At 48.2% G+C, this 23,996-nt stretch overlaps 1 protein-coding gene across 2 annotated transcripts in view; it reads right to left on the bottom strand.

Annotated features, from left to right (window-relative positions):
• Nucleotides 1-2,915: 2,915 nt before the first annotated feature.
• OCA2 (OCA2 melanosomal transmembrane protein) overlaps nucleotides 2,916-23,996 on the bottom strand; it is a 425,743-nt gene continuing 404,662 nt past the window's right edge. For both annotated transcript variants that reach the window (XM_077938923.1, XM_077938942.1), the window contains one exon: nucleotides 2,916-4,010. In XM_077938923.1, coding sequence (XP_077795049.1) covers nucleotides 3,698-4,010 — 313 coding nt within the window. In that variant the 3' untranslated portion in view covers nucleotides 2,916-3,697. The remainder of the gene's footprint in view (nucleotides 4,011-23,996) is intronic.

The following is a 23,996-nucleotide window of genomic DNA, read 5'->3' as shown; positions in this document are numbered from 1 at the left end:
AGGGGCCACCAGCAGCAAAGACAAAGCCCATTTTCACTCTCTTATGTTTGAAAACTATCAAGACTGTGATTGGGCTGGCTTGGGTCATGTCAGCCACAGAAATGGAGCACCCTGATCAGTGTGACCAAGTGGGGTGTGGCACTGTGGGCAGCCCCAGCCTAATCAAGGAAAGTCGAATTTTCCCAAGGGAGATGAGATGCATGGCAGAGCCAACAAGGCAGTTTCCATTCCATCCCCTCTTCGTTACCAGGGTGACGCCACAGAGTAATGGCCCAGTGCATGGAAGGCGGAATTCAATCAAGCGAGGAGGGTAAATGTTCACAGAATAAGCTACGGTGGGTGTCTAACTGATCTAAAAAGAGCCACGTGCCCTTTAGGATTGAATATAATGGCATTCTGACCACTCATAGTCCTCACCTCAGTCCTCCATCAAGTGGTGAGAAAATCTAATTATCCTCCTTGAATCAGCATTACGACTCTAGCCAGCCATATCGCTGGACAGGGGCTGGCTGTGAAAAGTGCTTGTGATCATTAGCTCTGCAGCCCTCACCAACTCTCCTCTGACTTAAGTGGAATATGGTTTCCCTGGAGCTGCCCTCGACACTGAGGAACGCTTGACCCCAACGATGGGATTTGCATGAGCAGGTCCCCACTGTCCTCTGATGAAGGCAGTGCGCTCTGACCTGGGCGCAGACATGAGACGTTGCGTAAGAAGCTCACCTTGGTTGACAGCCTCCAGAATGACAATTTCACTGAGGCACTGTCTTCCCATGAAAATGGATTTTTAATGGGCTTACAATTTTGTTTAAAACTATTCCATCTTATTAACTGTGAATTAACGAGAGAATTCTTGAAAGAAAAGTGAAACATGGAGAGGACAGTGATTCAAGGGAAAGAAGGTATATTTGTGACAATTTTCTGAATGATGATGGGCTTATCACAGCCAATTCAACATGTATTGAGGACCCAGGACACTCACACACCCTGGTCATTTGAGCAAATGATTCTCACTCCATCTTCTTCATTCTGAGTGGCCTCTGCAGTCTCAGAACACTGCTTCATCAGCTCTTCTGTCTCCATCACATGAATTGCTGATGCTGTTCATATGTGCTGGGCACCACCAAAAACTGGCATCGCTACTTTGGGAAAACTTTCAGCAAAATAGAAAGCAGTGGCCGCCGCCCAGAACCACGAGGTTTTCATCAGTGCATTTGTGACCTGGAAGATAGTTGTGCTGACAATGATCTGCTCTCTTTTGAAATGTGTTGGGATGTGTGGGCTCCTGGACACAGGGAGAAACAGAGCACTGGGGCACGTGGTTATGGAAACAAGGATGGACTGTGGACTGACTCACGGGCATGAAAGGTTGGCAGTTCTGCTGCACATGCCTACTGCACCGAGCAACTGAGCAAACAGGTGGCAGAGGGTGGAGCGGGAGGTTACTAATAAGCAGTGGGGAGGCTGGTGCCTACTGCACCGAGCAACTGAGCAAACAGGTGGCAGAGGGTGGAGCGGGAGGTTACTAATAAGCCGTGGGGAGGCTGGAATGATCCACGTAGGTAGGAACAGATTTGAGTCACCGACATCAGTACGACTCATGTTTACTTCAGTATAGATGCCAGTGGCATGGCTGGTATGCGCACACACATTCCCTTGTTCTGTCAGCTGAGAAGGCTCAGAGTCAAGGACACCTAAGTAGCAGTGAGCATAACTAGTGCCCAGACCATGGTTTCTAATGACATTCTCCAGTAAAAGGAACCAGGGCTCCTTGGAAAATGGCTGGCCACAGGCCTGGAGCAGGAAATGTACAAACGAGCCTGGAGAATCTTGCAGCCCTAGAAAGTTTTAAAAGACTAAAAAAAAAAAAAAGATGAAGTAATATTAAAGCTACACAGTAGCTAACTGGAAGAGAGCTCTTAATGGCCAAAGCTGGACAATTTGAGCAGCAAAATGGTGTTGGATTATATTTAAAATAAATATCCAGGAGCCATAGTGATATGAAGGATGACACAGATTAATTAATGGTAGAGAAAAGACAAATCTCCTGTGCAGGAAAGTTCCCAATAATTTATGTAGCTGTTCCACCCTCAAGCACGTGGAACCTAACTCTCTACCCTTAAGTGTGGGCCACACGCAGTGACTCCCTTGCAAAGATTACAGTACGGAAATGGAGTGGGTAAGATTAACCTTACAGTGGAGAAAACAGACCATCAGGACTTCAGCCAGATAATTAATGGCAAAGTCAACAGTGGGTGGTCACGAGAAAGGCCCAGAGAACAGACAGTGTCAGGGACTCGTTCCAAGCCAGCATGCGTTCTCAACTGAAAGAGCAATTTGGAGCCATAAGGCTTTATGGGATTCTGGTTCATTTTCTTCCATTAACCTTCTAAGGAAATGCACTGCCAATATACGTGGACCGTGAGGAAGGCCAGCCCCTGCCCAGAGCATGCCAGTGTTTTCCAGACTTACATGGCTCCCCGGGACAGAAACAAGTGACCCCACAACATGCCAGCATTGTGTGTCCACAAAAAGCAGGCAGCAGCTTGGACTGAGCCATCTCACTCTTCTTCCCCTAAGCAGGGTGAATCTGCACATCAGACATCATTACCCCTGTACCCTCCAGACACTCCAGAGGGGAAAATTACCACCAAATGTGCCTAAAACCATTTTCAGCTTTGCAAATCATAAAACTTCTTGATGTTATTGGTCTTGAGAACATCTAAAAACAAATCCCAAAATTGCATCACATAGAAAATACAAACAAAAAAACAAACAGCATCATTTCATAGCAGCACAGGGAAGTCATCCATGACTAAGTCAACCCTTTGCAAACACAAGGGCAATGATAATAATAACAACTGCAACTAATACCTACCGTTGCTACTTTAAGAGTTTTTTATGTATTACCCACTCTATTTTTAGTTAATTCTTACCAATACCACACAAGGGAGGTACACTTTATAAGCACATCTACCAAGGAGGATGCAGGATTGCAGAGGGTAAGGAACATGCCCGTGGTCTCTCTCCCAGTGAGCTGCCAGGCCAGGACTCAGGGCTGGGTGTCTCTGATTCCAGAGACATGAGGAATCTCAACTCTGCACTCCAGCTGTTCCAGCCAGTCATGGGCTGATGGCAGCAGGATGTTTCATCTGCTCAGTGTTACAAATATCATCATACATGATAGGTTAAAAATGATCAGAGATGAAAACAGTAAAATACATTTTGATACATAGATACAAAATAAAGATACAGATAGAAAATGTGCTCCACGGTGCATTAAATTATCAATAGTTGTATCACCAGTGATTGGGACTATTTATTTATTAGAGAGTTTTCTACAAATTTTTGGTAGCCAAATTCCTGGTGCATGACTTCCCAAACCAAAAGCATGAGAGAAAGAGCAGCAAGAGATGGACAGTGACAGCCCCATGCTTCCCAGGCTCCTGCGCCTTCTGCTGCTGGCCAGAGCCCTGACATGTGGTTCCTTTTGTGGAAATAAACAAGGTCCACCCAAATGGAACAAGCGGAGGCTATTTATTCAGCACTTTCGAGACCAAGGGAAGCAGCCATCAGCACCTGCGTTTGGCAGAGACTCAAAGGCAGGCAGAGGAGTGGGAAGGCAAATTGTGAAAAAAGAGAAGGCTTCAGGTGCACCCCAAGTGGGGGCTGTTGGTGTGGGGAAGCTGCAGGCAGCTGGCTAGAAGTGAACATCTGTGCAACTGGCAGGCTTTCTCCAGTTGGTCCTGAGTCGGGGGTGGGGTACCAAAGTCAGGGAAGCTGGCAGTTGTGAATCAAGCCCTGACTGTTCTCCGCTGGTGACTGCAGAGGCTGTGGCTGGCTTTCTGGCCTGGTTGCTGCAGAGGTTGTAGAGCTGGACTGTCATACATAGTCCGGCCTTGTCACTTTGTATATTCAGTTTCTCATCCAGGTAACCTTCATGACAGACCAGTATCGCTCCCCTTTCTTGAGACTGAGAGTAGGGGTGCGTGTGGAGGAAGTACAAGTCTCTCCTGGAAGTCAGAGAATAAGAATAGAGCAAATACTAAATTGAATAGAGCACATGGTCACGTGCTCACACACACACATGCACACACACGCACATGCACACACATGCACACACATGCACATACGCACATGCACACAAAAGCACACATGCACACGTTCACATACACATACACGTGCATGCACACACATGCACATGCACATATATGCACATGCATGCAGATGCACACATACACACACGCACATGCACACATGCACATGCATGCACACATATGCACACAGGCGTGCACACACATGCACGTACATGTGCACACACATGCACATGCACACATATGCACTGGTGATCCTGTACCGCACGGACAGCCTATCTGCCCATCCCAGAGGCCTTCTCAGCACATGCCTGGGAAAGACACAGCTTCCCACCCGGTGCAGAACGCACCACCCTTCTCACAGGCTTACCCGACACACGGAAAGGTGGCATGTCTCTGAGGAAGCCTGGAGATACCACGTAAAATTAGCCTCCCCTCTCCCATGGTCACCCTTTTCCAATCAGTGGGTGGCACTGTGATTCACGAGACTTACAGAGCTATACCCCTTTGTGGAAAAAAAAAAAAAATGATGAGTTGCATTCCTATAATTAAAGGTCGTTTCTATCTCAATCTTCTCATCCATCAAATGGTAAATAAAAACAGTGACGAGGAACAATCAAACCGCCTCCAGGGCTACATGGACACTGGTGTGTTTTCAGGCTTCGCTTACATTCTGGATTGTCTGCCTTTCCTTCCTTCTGGGTGTTTCCAGGCCTCCGCCTCCGCGGGGAAGAGACTCCCACCTGTTTGCTGCAACGTCTTCTCTTGGAGATGTGCGGCTGTCGTTAATCACCGTGTCCACTTCCCCTGAGGGACTCTCTGCAGGTCGTTGGCTCTGAAGGCCCAGGCTGCTTCCAGACCCAAAGCATAACTAATTCACCCGCGACTCTCTCCGGGGGGCAGCGGAGGAGCCCATCCCCCCAGCAGTCCGAACTCTCCAGGCTTTGAATCCTCCTCCACTGTCTCTGCTAGGAGGGTGCTACTGAGCTACCCCTCCCCCACTTGGAGAGGTACACTTTTCTGAAGTCTTTTTTTTCTTTAGAGACGGGGTCTCATTCTGTCACCCAGGCTGGCGTGCAGTGGTGCCATCACACCTCACTACAGCTCCAGCCTCCCAGGTTCGGGCAGTCCTCTTACCTCAGCCTCCCAAGTAGGTGGGACTTACAGGCATGTGCCACGATGCCCAGCTACATTTTAAAATTTTTTGTAGAGACAAAGTCTCGCTAGGTTGGTCAGGCTGGTCTCAAATTCCTGAGCTCAAGTTATCCTCCCACTTCGGCCTCTCAAAGTGCTGGAATTACAGGCGCGAGCCATCATGCTTGACCTGCTTCTGAAATCTTTAGGTCTGAACAGGGGTCACTAAGACCAGGTTCACGGGCTGACGCCTATTTCCGTACCTGCAGTGTGCCAGCATATAGCCACACTCACGTGCGTCTGCACCATCCGCGGGTGCTTACAGGGGACAACAGCGCACAGGCACCGGCAGCAGGAACAAGCTGGCCCACAAGGCCTAAAATATTTCCTGTCCAGCCACTTAAGCAAATGTTGCTAACCCGTGGCCTAAAGTATAGGTGTAAGCTTTTTATTTTTGAACTGAGAAGCCATCTTGATGCCCTTTCCCTTGGCAGAGAAACCAAGTCCATCAGAGGCCAGCCCTGATGACTGTCAATGGGAGCTTCTGCAGCCCTGCATCGGCCAGTCTCTCTCCACACGTCCTAGGCACATGTGCAAGAGCACGACACACAGACAGAGAAGAATTCTAAGAACACTTTACAGACAACGTTCCAACCTGAAAAGGAATTGTGTAGCCTGCAGTCTGGATAAATGGATCAAGGTCTGTTTCCACAAATAAGCTTTATCCCTCTGGAAAACAAAGACAAAGTGTGACTGTCCTCAAATGGGTTTTGGCTCCAAGCTGAATCATCAGGATTCACGGAAAGACTGTGAGGCGGCCAGCCCTTAGGATGAAGATGTATTTTATTACCATTCAGCAAATAAAGACCATGCACGCTTATGACTTCACTCGTAGAGAAGCAAGGTCGTTTTTCATTTCCGAATCTTTTACGAAGGGCAAACAGAGAGTTTGTTATTAAATGGCATTTGCGAATGTCAGGGGTTTGCGTGGCTCGTGGGATCCCTGTAGAGTTTACATCAAGAATGGGTATTTTTGTTGCCTTGGGCCCCAGGTCTTTTGTCAATAACTTGACAAGTCACAGACACCTTGAGAGGTGACGTGAACACCTGAGCTCGCTCCGGATTTGGCCACGTGTGAGCTGCGTGTTCCGGTCCTCGAGGCTAACCTGGCCTGTGCCTCATGCCTCATTCCCAGCACTGTGTGAATGGGAGCTGTCCTATTCCATGGCTGCTGGAGGCCCGGACTTCTCATGGATACGTGTGAAGCAGGGCAGTGTAAGCCAGGGAAATAGTACCCACTGTTCTGCTTCCGTGTGAGGATAAGAAACCGTAAATATGGCGGGGAGGCTGGGAGAGGCGGCGTCATGAACGCGAATCACAGACAGGTGGAAGGCATGAGTCCTGCTGCTCTGTGCCACTGGAGGGTGAACGTGGCTAATTACAATTTACTATATACTTCTGAAAGCTAGAAGGGAGGATGTTTGAATGTTCACAACACAAAGCACTGATAAAATATTTGAGGGGACGGATGTGCTAATTACTACACACTGATCACTACATATTGTATACATGCAGAGAAACGTCACCCGGTACCCCAGAGACACGTACAATTATGACATCTCGACTAAAAATAAAAATAAATTTTAAAAAAGTGCAATGTGCTACAACTGTCCCGGACACCTAGCACTCACTAAATAGCAATAATTGTTATTTTCCTCTGAGTTTGCTAAATTATAAAATTACCGGTTATATATACCCCTGCTCCCCATACACGATAGAGCCCTGTAAAGATGCAATCACAGGTCTCCAGACACTTAGCAAAGCTACTCATATTTACACAGGGAAAGCCCTGTCCCTGAGATCATTACTCTTCAACATTCCGGGACCATCATTTTTAGAACAAGGCCTGCATGGTTCTGAGTAGGCGATCTGGCGGCACACGCTCAGAGCAGTACCCCAGCAGCTGGCGGAGTCCTGTGCCTGCACCCAGCCTCATGCACAAAGGGAGCACATTGGAATCGCATTTGTTGATGGCGCTGCCAGCACTAAGGGTTGGGGTACCATACGCTCACCTAACGCTAAGTGAAGTAGCAGCAATGTGCATGCCGACCGCAAACCCCCGTAGTGCTCCCTTGCCAAGTTCCAGGTGGAGATGTGCACGCGAGGCCCGTCCGTCTTCTCAATGCTGGAAGGCACTGCGGCACACCTGCTGACTCAGGGCCACCTTCCTCAGGGATGCCCCAACCCTGGACACGGAGGCCTGGTGACCTGGTGACGGCCTCAGTCTAGGACCAGCAGAGACTGAGGATGGAATTCCAGCTCTTCCCGGATTCCCGGGTCACTCATGCTGAACTGCTCCCTAGGACAGAGAGGCTGGACAGGGTTAACCTGTCGCTTGAGTTCCCCACCGGATTAAGACGCAGCCCTTTGTTCTCCCAGAATGTAAGACAAATGCCAAGGACACCTGCTGGCTCTATGTGGCCAGCTGCCCTTCCCAGGGTTTCCGGTTTCCCGAGCTGCTACTTCTAGCCACTGTGGACTCCAGATCCCACCACTCCAGCTCCCTCCAGCCCTGCAAGGCCTGAGACCTGCCCAGCACTCTGAGAAGCCATGTGTGTTTATCTTATGGCTTGAAGAAGTGCATGAAGGCACCTATAGGGTCGCTGTGCCTGGGCTGTGGAGAGCTGCTCATGGGCTCCCCGGAAACTCCTGGGATGACTCCTACCTCCCTCTGCCCTGGGGCATCCCACCTCCTACCTAGACGGGGAGGGGTTGACTGTGAGGGCCCTGAGCAGCTCAGCACCGCCCCACCTCGCACCTGCCAACGTGCCCCTCTGCTTCTGCTTCACGGGCTCTGTGATCCATCTGGGAACCAGAGTCTGCACCAGCCTGTGTCCGCTCCAGCACACAGAGGGAACCCTTAAGGTGCAATGAGCATCTCCCTGGATTCCTTTTGTTTGTCTTCCTCCACTTTCTCTTAGCCTGACATTTTCCTCAGCACAGTTCTTTTTCACGATTCCCCAATGTTCTGTGCATTGACAAGAGCCATTCCAAATGTGACCTTTGAATGAGATCTTAAATCAGCAAGCGACATCTCACAATCAGGCAAACGAATCGCCCGGACCGTCAGTGTCGTCTCCTGCAGCCTCTTTGGACACACGTTGCTGGAAGCAGTTTGATCCTCCTGCCCTCTGCTGTTGGGTGGTGGTTACCCATGCCGGTCTTCTCCCCTGTGAAGAACAGCCTACCTAAGGTTAAGGTCAGAGTCGGGGAGTCCCCACCAGCTTCCTCGTCAGCGAGGTCCTGTCCACAGTCATGCTGGCTGCACACACTTCACACCCGTGTGCTCTGGGAGTGGTACTGATCATCACATGCCCACGAGAGAGGGACAGCACCCACGCGAAAGAGGAGCCCGCAGACACTCAGGCTGAAGGCTCGGCCAAAGGCCCAGCTCCAAAGCCCACACTCTCCTCACAAACCCTCTTCCACTAATTTCCACTGTGAACCCAGGATCCTCCTCACCGTGGAGACTTTTGGGGGTCTCAGTCAGGGAGCAGGAATCCTGGCCTCTAAGCTTCATCACAACCCACCCTGGCCTGGCTGGGGAGTCCTAGGAAGCCACTTGCCAAGCTTCCCAGCAGCCCACCAAGACAAGACTCATTAAAATGTTTAATCTTCTGAACACCCCTTTAAGGGAGGCAATGACAAGTTGCAGCAACCAAAACTGTTGGTGGCTTTTCCTCAATCTTACAGAAGCCATGTGTTTTGGAACCGAATTCAGGTCAGGGGCCAGTCCAGTCGCACGGACTCTCCCGCTGTGAAGCTGGGTGTATTTCAGCAGTTCGATGCTGGCTGTCTCCTGCGGTCCTCATCCTCTCCTCCCTCCTCTCTGGGCACTTAGATGTGCACCTTGAATAGAAGGATATCCCAGCTGCTGAGCTGCAGAACATTGGTGCCCCAGAGACTGGGGAGCAGCACACCTGACCAACAGCAGGACTCTCTCCTGAATTCCTTACCGATCCATAAAATGACAGCTTCAAATGGAACTGTCCTAGTGCGTCCACGAAGGCCAAGCGCTGACACCCTGAGCTGGGTCGCCAGGGTATGGTTAGAAATTAACTTTCATAAAAAGGCAACATCATATTTCATATACATTCATCAAATAAAACATGTTAAGAAATGTATTTAATTCATTATCGATGAGAGAACTAGTAAGATGTTACAACCAGTTACAAGGAAGGAGAATCGGAGAACCCACACCTGTGTAGGTCTGGAATATGCAGGTGAATGTGCAGATGGAACCACGCCCGGCCCCTCCACCATGAGGAGAGAGCCAGCTGGGCCTCCACATCACTGAGCTCACCTGGCTGCAACGGAATCGTCTCTCTGCATTGCTGTCAGTTGTCTGCACCTTAGCGAGTTGTGAAACAGTTCCCTTAGAACCAGAATCAGATACCCTGGAAGGCTGAGCCATAGACAGGGCACAGTTTCCTCAAGCAAGTCTTTTCTCTGCAGGGCTGACAGCACCGCACAGCACCAGCGTCTGGATCCTACTGGGGCCACAGACTCCCTCTGTCTGCAGCAGGGGTTGTGGCCAGGAGTTTGTGCCTTTCTATTAAAAAAAAAAAATCTCCCAATTACTTGGATGGACACTAAATACAGGGGAACACCTGACCTGCAATTTATATTCACAATCTCTTTTTCAATGTCCCTCTCTCTGTGACCCCACGTCCCCCTCGAGGCCAGGTGTGCGGTATTCTAAGAGGGTGGCAGGAGGAACCGCAGGGAGCCTGTCCCCCTGCTCAACGTGGACTCTGACCTGAGGCCTGCAGCCTCGCCAGCAGAGGTGGAGATCAAGCGGCCATGTCTCTGCAGTGTCCACTTTGAAACCGAAAGCCTGCCTGGGAGGCACTGCTTTAGCTGATGATGTGATCAGTCAGCATTTAGTGGGGGCTTCTCCTTTCTGAGCCCTTTCCAGACTCTATCTTATTAAATCGGCATAACATCCCTGTGACGTGGTTATTGTGATTTATTATTCCTATTTTACGGATGATGAAACTGAGACCCTGAGAAGCAAGACAGATGGCAAAGATAAAAGTATGAATTCTATAGCACCAGAGCCCGTCAAGGATGTGGGTTTTCTTATTTAGATTATGTTTGTCCTGGGTGAGAAGGGCCTCCTGAGAGGATGCATGTGTGCTGGGGAGAAGCAAAGGGAAGAGTCAGGAAGGGGTAGGTGGGAGGGTGGGGGTGAGGGTGCACCTGGGAACACAACCAGCTTTTCAGGGGAGAAGGAGTCTATCCTCTCTGATTCTCTAATTGCTTATAAAAAGTAGACGAGAGGGCAAGAGACCATGAGCCCCGGCACACCAAACAGCAATCGAGCTACCCACGCACACACAGTCAAAGGGAGAAGCTCCCCAGCAGCAGATCAAATACAAACGGCACAAACACAGCAGCCGGCACACCCCCTGCCTGGAGGCCACCCGCTCATCAAAGACCAAAAGATCCAGAGAGCCTTCGGGGTTTGAGCTATGTCTGTTTTTCAAAACGAATATCCCTCCCAAAAGCATGTCTTCCAATGACCTTTGGTTCAATTTGTGATTCAGAAGAGAAGAAAGGCTGTCAGTAAGCAAAAAGCACACTCATTCCTCCAAGTGAACACTCTCTTTCAGAGAAACCAAGGGGTGTGAATAGCAGAAGCTCGGTGCACGCGCCTCCGAACGCCCCAGCCCTCTAAGCAGCCACTGGCCTCTGTCGGAGTGAAGCTGCCAAGTGCGGTTGTTCTGCGCTGAACACAGCACCAGGGAGAAAAGGGAAGACGTTTTGGCTGCAAAACAGGCACTCAACACATTTCGGTTGGAGTAATAGGAATTTATGATAATTGGGCCTACAGGCTAATCTTTATCCTGCAGGAATTGCATAGATTACCCTATGCAATACTTTTGTGGAAGTGAATGGATAAAACCTCCTTTTTTTCAGTTCAAAAGTCAGATTTTTTTTTTTTTTTTTTTTCCTGAGACAGAGTCTCGCTCTCTCACCCAGGCTGGAGTACAGTGGCGTGATCTCGGCTCACTGCAAGCTCCACCTCCCGGGTTCATGCCATTCTTCCGCCTCAGCCTCCCGAGTAGCTGGGACTACAGGTGCCCGCCACCATGCCCGGCTATTTTTTTGTATTTTTAGTAAAGATGGGGTTTCACCGTGTTAGCCAGGATGGTCTCGATCTGCTGACCTCGTGATCCACCCGCCTCAGCCTCAAAAGTCAGATTTTTATAAGTTCAGGGCTCAGACCTCTAATAGACCAATATAACCCAAACAGAAGTACTTTCTCCTCCTCACACAGCCTTTCCATGGCTTGTTCTTTGAGAATGTTGTTAAATTCTAGGTGTCCGGTCTATTCCCTCTCAAAATGCAATGCCATTAGAAGAAAGTGGTGTGGATTTCCAGCACTTTCTCCCCCAATTTGAACATATGTATATATGAAGAGAGAGAGAGAGAGGTGGGGGCGGGGGTGAGAGCATCTTGCTCTGTTACCCAAGCTGGAGTGCAGTGGCCTCATCATAGTTCGCTGAAGCCTCAATCTCCCAGAATCAAGTGATCCTCCTGCCTCAGCCTCCCGAGCAGCTGGGACTATAGGCGTGCACCACCATAACCAATTAATTTATTTTATTTTTTTTAGAGATGAACTCTCGCTATGTTGCCCAAGCTGTTAAAATATATTTAAATGAACACAATAAATGCTTTAAGTGTGCTTTAAGAACAAAAGTGACGGCCGGGCGCGGTGGCTCAAGCCTGTAATCCCAACACTTTGGGAGGCCGAGACGGGCGGATCACGAGGTCAGGAGATCGAGACCATCCTGGCTAACACGGTGAAACCCCGTCTCTACTAAAAATACAAGAAAATTAGCCGGGCGAGGTGGTGGGCGCCTGTAGTCCCAGCTACTCGGGAGGCTGAGGCAGGAGAATGGCGTGAACCCGGGGGAGCGGAGCTTGCAGTGAGCTGAGATCGTGCCACTGCACTCCAGCCTGGGGCACAGAGCAAGACTCCGTCTCAAAAAAAAAAAAAAAAAAAAAGAACAAAAGTGACTTGTAGGTGCCCTGACCCAACTGCTACCTGCTGTGGCTTCCCCTCCCCACACCTCGTGCCCAGGCTCGCCGCCAGGGAGCAGTGGGGGCTGTGTTTGCGGGGCGGGCAGAGCAGAGACAGGACCCCAGCAGCGAGCGAGTTGCAGTGGATTTGCTAATATTCTAGTGAGCAGTGCTCGTCTAGTGGAGTCTATTCACAGAGCACCTTTTTTCAGATGGCCATTAATGAGTTCTCCTGACATCCCCCCACGTCCCAGGGCTGTGCATTTGATCACCCATGTGTCTGAGCCACAGCCCCCAGGGAGGGTCCCCTCCTTCCACCCGCTGCACTGCTCCCGTCAGAACTGCTCACCTACGCATGCCTTTGGTTCTTAGTATTAGAGTAATAATAATGAGAGCTAGCACTTATATCAATTTAATGGATCCTAGAAATATGAACATTTTGCATGTATCCCGTTTTAATCCTCTAAACATCCCTTTAAGGTAGGCAATGACAAGTCTGAATTTTCTCTGCGCTCCCAGAAACCTCATGGTTAAGAAGTCCTGGCCTCTCCCTCATCCTTTTGTTCCCAGGAACTGGCTCACTGCAAAGATCCACCCTTCCCCTGTGACTTCACTAAGACTCTCAAATGCCCCCTTGTTTATCTGGGATAAGGCCAGGCACAGACCCTCATAAATGATTAGTTGGACTATGTCCCCACTCACCAATCTGGACAAAACGTCCAATAATTTGACTTGGCCAACTGTCGCCAGGATTCTCTCCTACCCCCAGAGGCACAACCACCCTCCTTCCTGCCCGCTGAGAACATTTCCCGCTCGTCTGTCATGACACTCACTCCTCCCGCCGCATCCTGTTCTTTCCAGCCGTACCTACCCCTTCCTATTAAAGAGAATCCCTTTCTTTCCGGCCTTTGCCACAGGTGCAGGTCTAACGGTCCACGCGTCCCCCACAGCAACAGCCCCTTCCTCAATGGCATTGGTCCTTTGGATAAAGTCTCTCCTTACCGAAGTCCGGATTCCTTGTTGACTGACAGTGCTATTTATTATCCATCCATTTACAAGTGGCTAAACTGAGGCACAGGGAGGTTCCGTAGCTTGCCGAAGTCCAGAACATGCTCGTCAGAGCTGCGGCCAGCCTCAGCCGTTGTGCAGAGCTGCTCTGCTGTCACCCGGCGTGTGTGTCATCAGCCTTTCCATCCTTCAAGCAAAAGAGAGGAAACCTGGTCTGTCCGCTTCAACCTCAAAAGAATTTCAGGCCAGAAATAGGAGTGTGCGGCGAAGAGGCTGAATCAAGGAGACCCTGGGAGAGATCAGCCCCCATTCACTATGAGAACTAAAATAGAATTTGCTTATCTGAAAAAGAGACGAAAATAGACCACCCCATCCAAAGTAGAATACTACCTTGAGTTGGGTACGATCCTTGAGAGAACTGATATTCTTGGACACTCTTTGGGAAGATCAGTTGTTAGCAAGTGCTTTGGTTTCAATGATGGTGTCCCCTCCAAAATTCAGGTTGAAACTTAATTCCCATCATGGTGGTATTAAGAAGTGGGGCCTTTTGGGGAAGTGATGAAGTCCTGAGGATTCTACCATCAAACATGGATTAGCACCTTATTCTTTTTTCTTTATTTTATTTTAATATAAGTTCCGAGATACATGTTCAGAATGTGCAGGTTTGTTACATAGATATACGTGTGCCATGGTGGTTTGCTGCACCTATCAACCTGTCATCTAGGTTTTAAGCCCTGCATGCATTAGCACCTTATTTTTTAGAAAGAGCTGGAGGGAACCAGCTTAGGCCCTTTCTGCTCCTCCGCCTTCCACAGTGTGAGGATGCAGCTGAGAGGGGATGCCATCGATGAAGCAGCCCTCACCAGACTCCAAATCTTCCGGCACCTGCTTCTTGGACTTTACAGCCCCCAGAACTGTGAGAGAGACATTTCTGTTCTTGCAAATTACCCAGCCTCAGGTATTTTGTTATAGAGCTCAGACTAAGGTAGCAAGTAGTAAATATAGTCATATGCACTATATTCAGACTCCATCTTTGCAAACTGGCCTGCACACTAGGATGTATTTGTAGCCCCAAAAATCAATGCTGGCAGCACTTTCACAGTCTTCTGAGGACACACACGAAGTGGCAAAGAATTTGAATTGCCCAGTGGGCACGTTCCCAGCTGAGGCAGCACAAGGCCTGCTTTCTGTCTCCTGCTGTAAACAAACGTCCTTTCCACGGTCTGTGTGGTGCCGTGTTTCTTGCACTTTTGTGCTTTTTGGTAGTGATTTTTCTGTTTAAAATGGCCCCAAACATGGGGATGAAGTGCTGGCTAGCGCTCCTAAGCTCAAGCCTGGTATGTGCCTCATGGAAAAAATACAAGTGTCAGACAAGCTTCATGCAGGCACAAGTTATAGTGCTGTTGGAGGCGAGTTCAATCCTAACGAATCAACAGTATCTCTAGGTTAAATATAGGGTCCTTCCACAGAAACACACTCACAAAAGGTTATGCATTGACTGCTTGACAAAATGCTGTAACCAAAGACCTGCAGGCACCAGACCCCGTGTTTCTCCAAGAAGCAATAGTTCAGTATTGGCCAACGCAGTGTTCCAGGTAACCTCGTAGAGCATAACAAGCCCCAAGAATAAAAGGAATTTTCCATATGCTTTATGGTCTTTTGTAAACTCTGACATCCCTGCTTTATGAATTTCAAGGTAACTGCAAGCTTTTTACTTATCAACTACCGAGCCAGCTATTTGTGTGAGGGGAGGGAGGCTTTAGAAAGAGGTGGTGGAAAGGCGGAAGCGAGGCAGTTTAGAAGGTGCAAACCACCCCCAACTAACGCAACATTGTTCATTTTGATGCTTTGACATCTGTTCTGAGAAAGAACAGCAGGTGGACCTACGGAAGAAAAGAGATAAAAATTCTCGTAGCCAAGGTTTTCTTAGTATATGATATTCATCTGTATCCCCAGTTTTTATTTCAAGGTTAATGCACATATTCATAGAAACTAAATTACTTGCAAGAAATTCTGGTTACAAATATAATCTGCCATGACCTCCTGTTTTTCCCAAGTGCTAGCATATTCATAGAAACTGTTACCTGCAAGAAACTCGGGGTTAGAATACAAATCCGTGTGTACACCTGTGACCCCACGTGTGGGCTGAGATGCCCTGTAACTCCCTGGCCTCAGCTGGCAGAGCTGTACAAAGCTCACCAGCTTTGCACCTGGTTGACGTGCATCTGCAAAGCCCTCACTTGTACTCTACGCATGCCTGTCTTCTTCTTTGTGCCTACATCTACCTATCTTTCCCCCAATACTCATACTGCATCCCATAAAAGTGGTTCTTCTCCTGGCAGCAGCTTTGAAATCAAACCCCCGACCTTCCCAGCATCATGTCACATGACCTGCTGTGAGCCAGGCTTAGGCTCTGCAAAAGAAGGTCTTGTTGCATGAGACATAATAAATAAAGGTGCCATTGCAGTAAACAGTCATATGCTAGACCAATTTTCTGTGTATATGCTGAAGTCCCATCTGTAAACCAAAAATAAAATTCTAAGTCCCTCAACCATCTAAACAGACCCCTCGTCTCAGCCAAGGGCATTCCAAAGTAAACCTGAAAAACTAGTTTGGGTCATAAGGGGAAGGGGAAGCCAGACACGTCTCACTGCACCCTCCTCCTTTTTTGAACCGCTGATAAGACAGACTCTTTAGGTCTGATCAGAAACATTTACAATCTACTCTCTCTGAAACCTGCCACCTGGAGGCTTCATCTGCGTAATAAATCCTTGGTCTCCACAACCCCTTATCTTGACCCAGACATTCCTTTCTATTGATTCTAAGTCTTTAGACATTAATTTAACTCTTTCAACCAACTGCCAATCAGAAAATCTTTGAATCTACCTATGACCTGGAAGCCTCCACTTCAGGTTTTCCAGCCTTTTCAGACCAAATCAATATATACCTTACATGTACTGACTGATGATTTTTGTCTCTTTAAAGCATATAAAACCAAGCTGTAACCTGACCACCGTGGGCACGTGTTCTCAACATCTCCTGAGGGCTGTATCACAGGCCATGGGTCACTCGTATTTGGCTCAGAATACATCTCTTCAATTTTACAGAGTTTTAGTCTTTTCACCAACACATCTGTAAAACTTGATCCTGTCCTCTACAGACAAAACTATATCCATAACTGTGAACTCCACCTAGTTTTTACAGCATAATTTTGAAAACATTTCTATCAAACATCCTTTTAAATTGTTTGTGCTTAGTTCTGATCCTGTTATACTTAGCATTTGTTCCAAAGGAACTGGAGCCAGTCAGCTCTAGTAAATTCATTTGGGCTCTTGCTTGTAAAGAAAGGGAAAAAATAATAATATTCTGTAGACTGAAAAGAGAAACAGGAACTACAGATGCTTACATTTGCAGAGATAGCAAAGGAAAGGATATCAACATTTGTGGAATGTAATCAGACTATTGAGTGGATACAAACCTACCCACTCCACAGGCCATCAGTGTTGACGCTGGTCAGATGCAAGTGGAATAATTCACACCAGAGGTTTATTTCCCAAGGACAAGCTCACCCTTCACGGTACTTTCAGGTAATGGCCCATTAGTGGCTTTCAGTCTTAGCTGAAAGGAAGAATCAAAAAGTGATGGGTAGGCAGTATTTTTCACCCAAGCTGACAAGTGGACTCAATAAATGTCTGGGACATGCAGTGGAAATTTCAAAGGAAAGACAAGTGAAGGCCAAATCTGAAATTTCGATTTGAAATTACCTAGCTGTCAAACCTGGCAGATAGAGCTTTCTCACATCGCCCTGCCAGCTCTCTGTAAGAAATCCTTTATTCCAGGAGGAAAATTGCTCTCACCAGGGTACAGGGCTCTCAAGTTCTTGTGCTCTTCTGCAGTGACACCTAAGACTGGCACACAGTGGGGTGTCCGCTGCAGGCGGCTTGGAGGGGCTTCTCTGTGCACTTCCAACGTGTTCCCAGAGACCATTTGTAGCTGGTCATAAACTGTGAGGTACTCGAAAGTTACCTAGAAGCGGAGCTGAGATATCCACCAGGGCAGTGTTGGGCTGAGAAAGTGATACCCTGAGGACCTGTGCTTTGACACTGAGAGGCCTTAGAAGCTGCCTCAGAACCAAAGTCCCTCTGACCTTGTCTGGTCCTCCACCCCTAAGCACAGGGAGGGCCTCCCTCTGCAATTTCTTTGTTTGACCAAAAAAGCTTCTTTCCAAAACAATGCAATTGTCTTAAACCCCCTCCCTAGGGATTTATCAAATAACCCAGAAAGATCAACCATCAAAGAGGAGAAGAGACCAGGAGTCCTCCCTGCTCCTAGACAGACTTAACCATCTATTCTCTCCAGGGAAGTTCTTAGAGTCTTCCTGGAGGACTTTATCTGCATAAAACAACCTTTGTTCTTAGGAATCATTGTCTGAGTATTGGGCCTATTCATTCCCCCAGCTTCCCTTCCCCTAGAAGAAAGGGTAAATAGCTTCCTGCGGCACACGTTACTGGGTTATTGGGGGATCATTCTCCTGAGTTAGGGAGGCTGGAGGAGGTGTGGACAGGGGCAGCTGCAAGAGCTGGGGTGGGGGCTTTAGACTGTGTCTGGCCAGGGAGGACGGCATCAAACGCAGACGTTCGACAGGTCACACAGTTGTGATGGGAAGAGTGCAGGGAGCTGGCCACTCCCTGCCTGGCTGCCCCATTGCTCTCCACAGAGCCCAGGGCCCTCAGCACACAGCATGACCAGTGTGGACCTCCTCCACATTCCCATCTGGCCAGAAGCATGGTCTTGGACCTCACATACATCCCCGCACTTCACTCTTTTGCCATTACTGATCATTGAGTCCATTTGTCCTTCACTTTTCTGGCCAGCCCAGGAATCACAAAGACCAGTCCAACTCCTGCCTCTTTACTGGAGAACCCCGCAGACGCCCTCCCCTCCCATCTAGTTTAATAACACAAAACTTGGGCAGGACACTATTAGGGGAGCGTCTCCAGAGTGGGGTGCTGGATCCCAGGGAGGTAAGACCACCCACCCAGTGGGACATTCCTGCTGGTGAGAAATCTGGTCACAATAGCATACGTTTATAATTTGTAAACACGTGCATATGCATGAATTAAAAGCTCATCATCAAAAACAGTTTACAGGGCGTACAGGTGCATTATCAGGCATGCCTGATCAGAAGAATCTAGATGCTACTGAATCGAATCACACTGTATCTAGTGTTACATGTGTCTTCGTCCATTCAGGCCCCTATAACGAAATTCCATAAACTGGGCAGCTTATAAGCAACAGAAATGTGTTGCTGACAGCTCTGGAGACTGGAGAATCATAGTTACAATTTCTCAGTCTCTGTGTTTTATCCTCTATGTAAATACTTGCTTCCTCCCCCAGGCTATGAATTCCGTGGCGTGGGGTCATTGAGTTTGTTCCACGTCGTGAGCCCCTAGCCCATGCCTGGCATGTTGTGGTGTCCATATAAAGACCTGGGAAATGGGTGAATTTGCCCACGTATGAAAGGCTTTAAGTGTTTGCATCTACCATAAGCAATGACTAGTTGGTGAGCAAAATTCAGTTTCCACATTAGAAGAAGAGAAACCAGCTGTCTTTATGGTCAGCATCTAGTGGTATTAAATTAAGTTTCCTGGTTAACACTTGTGTCGACAGGAGAATGAGAAGGCAGAGCAGGTCCACAGAGGACTCGAGTGCACAGGAAGCTGTGGGCCTCCCAGTTCCAGACGCTCCTCTAGATGCTAAGGATACAGGTTCGTCCTCCAGGGGCTCGTAGTCTAAGATTCCAAGACTGTCCCAGTGATCTTCCATCGTGGTTCTATTTGTCTATGCATTTCCCAGCTAAAAAAGCCACCTACTGTTTTCCAATACGAAGGTCCTTTGTCTTTCAGAGTATTTTTCTGGTTCTTCCTAGAGTTCGGGTCTCTGAAGCAGCAGATGTGAAATACAAATCACTGGGCTAGAGCCTAACCAGCTGCATCACTCTACACAGACAGCCGGGGCTAGACGGGTGAAAGTAGTGGGGCTGGCATTACACACCATCTCGTTTAAGCCTCACCAGAGCCCTCAGGGGCAAGTGCTACTTTTATCATCCTTATTATATATTTTAGAAATGGAAGCCCAGAGAAGTTAAGTAATTTGCCTGAAGTATCTCAGTTAATACAGATGATGGAGCCATCACTTTTCCTTCGTCTACTTCAATCCGAGCTTAGGACTTGCCCACTTCAATGTACTGTTCATTGTGCTAGGTACTGAAGTAACCGACGTTCACACAGTGGTATCAGGATTGCATGGCATTTCACGCCCAAGCACGACTCCGTATTATCAAGGTGCAGTAGGCATCACTAATGCTCACCAACATCAGGTAATGCTCACCAGGCACACGCCAGGGCTCTTCTTCTTTCCCTCTTTTAGACTCTATTGTGTCATATGATTTGCTTTGACAGATAAGGTGTGAACTGAGGTACTGTGCATCATTTCTGGATAGTTCACCACGCCATCTCTTCCCCACCACAGTGACTGAGGAAGGCATATGTTCCAGATGATGTCATGACAGGGTCACTGAATCACTGCAGAGATAACAGCATCTTAGAGAGTCACACAAACCTGACACAACTTCTGTTAGGGTGAGAAATGCCTTTTGTTTCATGGAGCCGTTGGGTTTGAGTTTCCCTGTTGCCGCAGCATTGCCAATCTTACATTGACTGCCAGGTCGGCTTCCCATCCACTGTGGTAACACCATTTTCTTCCAGCTTCCCAGTTTTTCTCTGGCTTGACCACAAGTATCCGCTCAGACTTCAGGGAACACTCCCAATATGCAATGCACCATTTTCATTCTTACTTTGTGGATTTTAAGTAGAAAAGTTCATTGGAGTACTTCAGGAAAGGAGAGTTAGGTTTCAAAATGATTTTATGCATTTAAGTGGGATTCAGTGACAGTGAATAAAATAAACAGCCAAGTGAATCCCAGGAATCTGCCTCATCATGGCCTCAGGCTGCACTGAACCTAAAACAATACAGAGAGAATATGGAGGCATGATACAATCCGGGTTCCTATAACTTGCCAGAAAATGTAAGTTGCAACTGCACGTGTCACCTGGAGCTATTCAAAGATGCAGGCTTTTCAGCATTCACATGTTACTACTTAAGTTTCTTGAAAATATTTCCAGTCTGAAGGAATCATGTCCCAGCTGGGAAGGGAGCAAGCCGTCCTCCATGGAGGGCTGCAATGTGTGCAGTCTCCGTGCCAGCATGGGGCTTGCCCGATGTTCTGTGAGTCTTCTCCTCTGGCCATCTCCCACCTGAGGACCCCACTGACACTGACAACCCTGCCCTTGCAAAGTACCCTCCAATACTTAAGGCTTTCACATCTTCATCTTAGAACACATTACGGCGAGTGTTCTTCTTCATTGTTCTAAAGGATCTCTAGACCCTCCCTTAGTACAAAATTACTTTTCTGGTTAACACGTTCTGCCCTGGGGCTTGTTCTTTTAAGGCTTCAGACTCATTTGCCCTATCTTTTCTGTGGATTTGGAATAGCAGTTGGTCATTTCATCCACGTTTTGCCCCCTCAGATAGTTAGAATGCTTGCTCAAGTGAGCTGATTCCTCTTCCTCTATCCAAGATGAATTTTTCTTGTTCAGGAGATTCCTTAATTCTCACAGCCTTGGGGAAGAACAGATCTGTCCCAGGTGAGCAGGCCTTTGGTGGGGACATGGCCAGAGGTGCGCTGGCTACACACCTGTGCCTAGGGTCCCCAAGAGCCAGCTGATCCCCTGCCAACCTTGGGCAATACCCTGGCCTGGACCAGCTGCAAGACGGTAGCCTGGAGAATGGGGCCTGATAGCAAGGAAGCTGGAGGCAGGAAGGAAACAAGTCCAGCCCTGGCCCATCCCAGTAGTAATACTGCCTCCTGTTGGGGAGGATGGTTTTAGACAGCCAAGCCCGACTCCTCCTGGAGAGACAGATGACATTTCTCATGCAATGATGTCAGGAAGCTCATGGCAGAGAGAGGCTCCCAAAGCGCAGCCCAGCAAATGTCCAGCCTCAGCCCGGGGGTGGAGGAGAGGCAGTGGGTTCCTTAGCCCACTCCTGCTGCAACGGAAAGATGTCACCTCTCTTCTGAACACACCTGTGGATTGCTAATGCCAGCTCTGCTGTGATCCTCGGCCAGCACCTGGATTCTGGGCCTCTTTTCCTCTGCCTTTAGATGCCAGGCACACACCCAGCTTGCAGTTTCCCCTCCCGCTAACTCCCTCCAAGTTCTCGACCACACACTGCCTCTTCTGCACTCTGTCTCACCAGGTGTGGAATGCTGTCCTTTCCTTTGATTTTATTTAATTTTCCCTTCACCATCACAAGAAAAATAACCTAAATCCTTGATGTGTGTAGTCAATTTTTATTCTTTACAGCAGATCTGGAAGATGGGGATACCTATTAAATCACACACTGGTCACACTTCTTCTAAATGCCATTTCAACTCTCTTAATCATCTCCTTCTCTTCCTCCCTCTCTTCCACTGTCTCCAATTTCTGATCTGCAATCCCCTCCTCCCATAGAAATATATTTGCCTCCTCTGTGGCTGACCTCCTCTGTGGATGACCTCCTCTGTCACTGACCTCCTCTGTGGCTGACCTCCTCTGTCACTGACCTCCTCTGTGGCTGACCTCCTCTGTGGCTGATCTCCTCTGTGGCTGATCTCCTCTGTCACTGACCTCCTCTGTTGCTGACCTCCTCTTCGGCTGACCTCTGTCACTGACTTCCTTCGTGGCTGACCTCCTCTGTGGCTGACCTCCTCTGTCACTGACCTCCTATGTGGCTGACCTCCTCCGTGGCTGACCTCCTCTGTGCTGACCTCTTCCATGGCTGACCTCTTCTGTGGCTGACCGTGATATTGTAGTTCATCTGCATCCCAAGCATCGCCATGGTGTTTTCCTGAGCAAATTCCTTCCCCTTCCTAACAGGAATTGGACTACATATAAGTAAAATCTTTGACAAACGATGGAAACACAAACAACTCATGAACAACAACCTGATGTAGAAAGGAACAGAGAGCAACCCACTAAAGAAATGCCTGGAAATTGGCCATGGCCACGCCTTGCTTCAAGGGTTTGGCACTTTCTCGCTTGATCAATGAAACACTTTTGGCCCCTGGGTTAAAAGACAGAGAGCTGGTGTTATGCTCGCACACATACACAGACACAATCCCATCCACATGAGTGGATGAGAGTGTCATGGTATTGGGTAGATGCTGCCTATGCTCTCTGTTCAGTTCTCTCTAGGAGGATCATAATGTTTAGAAACAAATAAGAATCATGTAAATACACTGGCTCATTCATGTGTGAGAGCTCTGGTCACATGCAGACCATGCCTCTTCCTTTACACAGGACACTTACAGGGTGATCATTAGAAACAGCCGAGCATGGTGCTAGATGCACCTGCCACAGGTTTGGTCACTGATGCTTCAAAGACCCAGGACACCGGCTGGAATTATCTGGGGTTTTTGTAGCCAAATATCTATAGAAAAGCCCATGCTCTTGTAGGCAAGAAAATATAATTTCTTTTCCTTCCCTTTTTACATTCTTAGTTGAGACACTATCCTGAAAATGAAAGTTGGAATAACCAACAACAACAACAAAAAACAACAGAAGCTTACTGTCAGACACTGCATGCATCATGCTGGAGAGTTCCAAAAGTATCTCTCTCTCAAGGCATTGGTTCGGGGGCTTTGCTTAAACAGTATTAGAACAAAGAGCCGTAACTCCTATACAGCAACAAGACAAAGATGAAAGTTGCTCCAGGTTTCCGAAAGGCAGGAAGATGCAAGAAGGTAGATCTGTGGGGAGAGTGAAGTCTGCTCCTGGAGCCTCTGGCGCCACCATCTCTGAGCTTTCTTTCTGAGCTGGTGAGCAAGCGTTGCAAAGGGGCCTGACTTTAGGTGAGAAAGGCAGAGCGCGCGGCAGAAGGCAGAATGTGCCTTGCGCCTCAACCTTCTTTTTTAGCTCAACCATCCCAAGTATTTTAGAGAGGAATATTTTGTTGTCCGTCATTCCCATCATGAAGCGTGAAAAGATGAGTCATTTCTTGGCAGCAGAAATAGAAATGGTCTATAATTAGCACCTGGATTTTCACTTTGCTGCCAGCCCGGTTGGTAGATGAGCATTCAACCAAGTGTGATGGCTTAAAGAACTTCCTTTCTAGATGCCTCAGGAGCTACCTTCAGCAGCTTATTTTTCTAAGGGTGGATAAAGCTATCACAAAGTACCCCTTAATTAGCCTGGCCACTAGCTCCAATTTGAAGGCCTGAAAGGTATTTGCTAAAATTCAAATGTTACCTGGGGCAGGTGTGACTTTGGTTTCTACAGTTGGGTTAAGACAAGCAAAAATGTAATTGAATTCAAGTTTTCCACTAGGCTAATAAGCACAGTAAGTGAGTAGCCCACTGAGCCTGCAGTGATCTCACAGGACAGCCTGAAAGCCTGCATGTGTGCCCGCAGGGAAGGGACGGGCCAAAACAAGAGCAAGGGAAGGCCGCTTGAGTGAAAGGTGGGGCATTGCTCTCCGCTGGGGAGAGATAAGGCAGGAGACGCTCAGGGTTCAGCACGTGTATGTTCTCTGGACATGGACTGAGGCCCTCTGTATGTCTGGAGTGTGAGAAGA

This window comes from Macaca mulatta, chromosome 7 (genome assembly GCF_049350105.2).
Source record: "Macaca mulatta isolate MMU2019108-1 chromosome 7, T2T-MMU8v2.0, whole genome shotgun sequence".
Lineage (NCBI taxonomy): Eukaryota > Metazoa > Chordata > Mammalia > Primates > Cercopithecidae > Macaca > Macaca mulatta.
The sequence above is the reverse complement of the archived record's forward strand: the minus strand, read 5'-3'. Positions and strand labels throughout refer to the sequence as shown.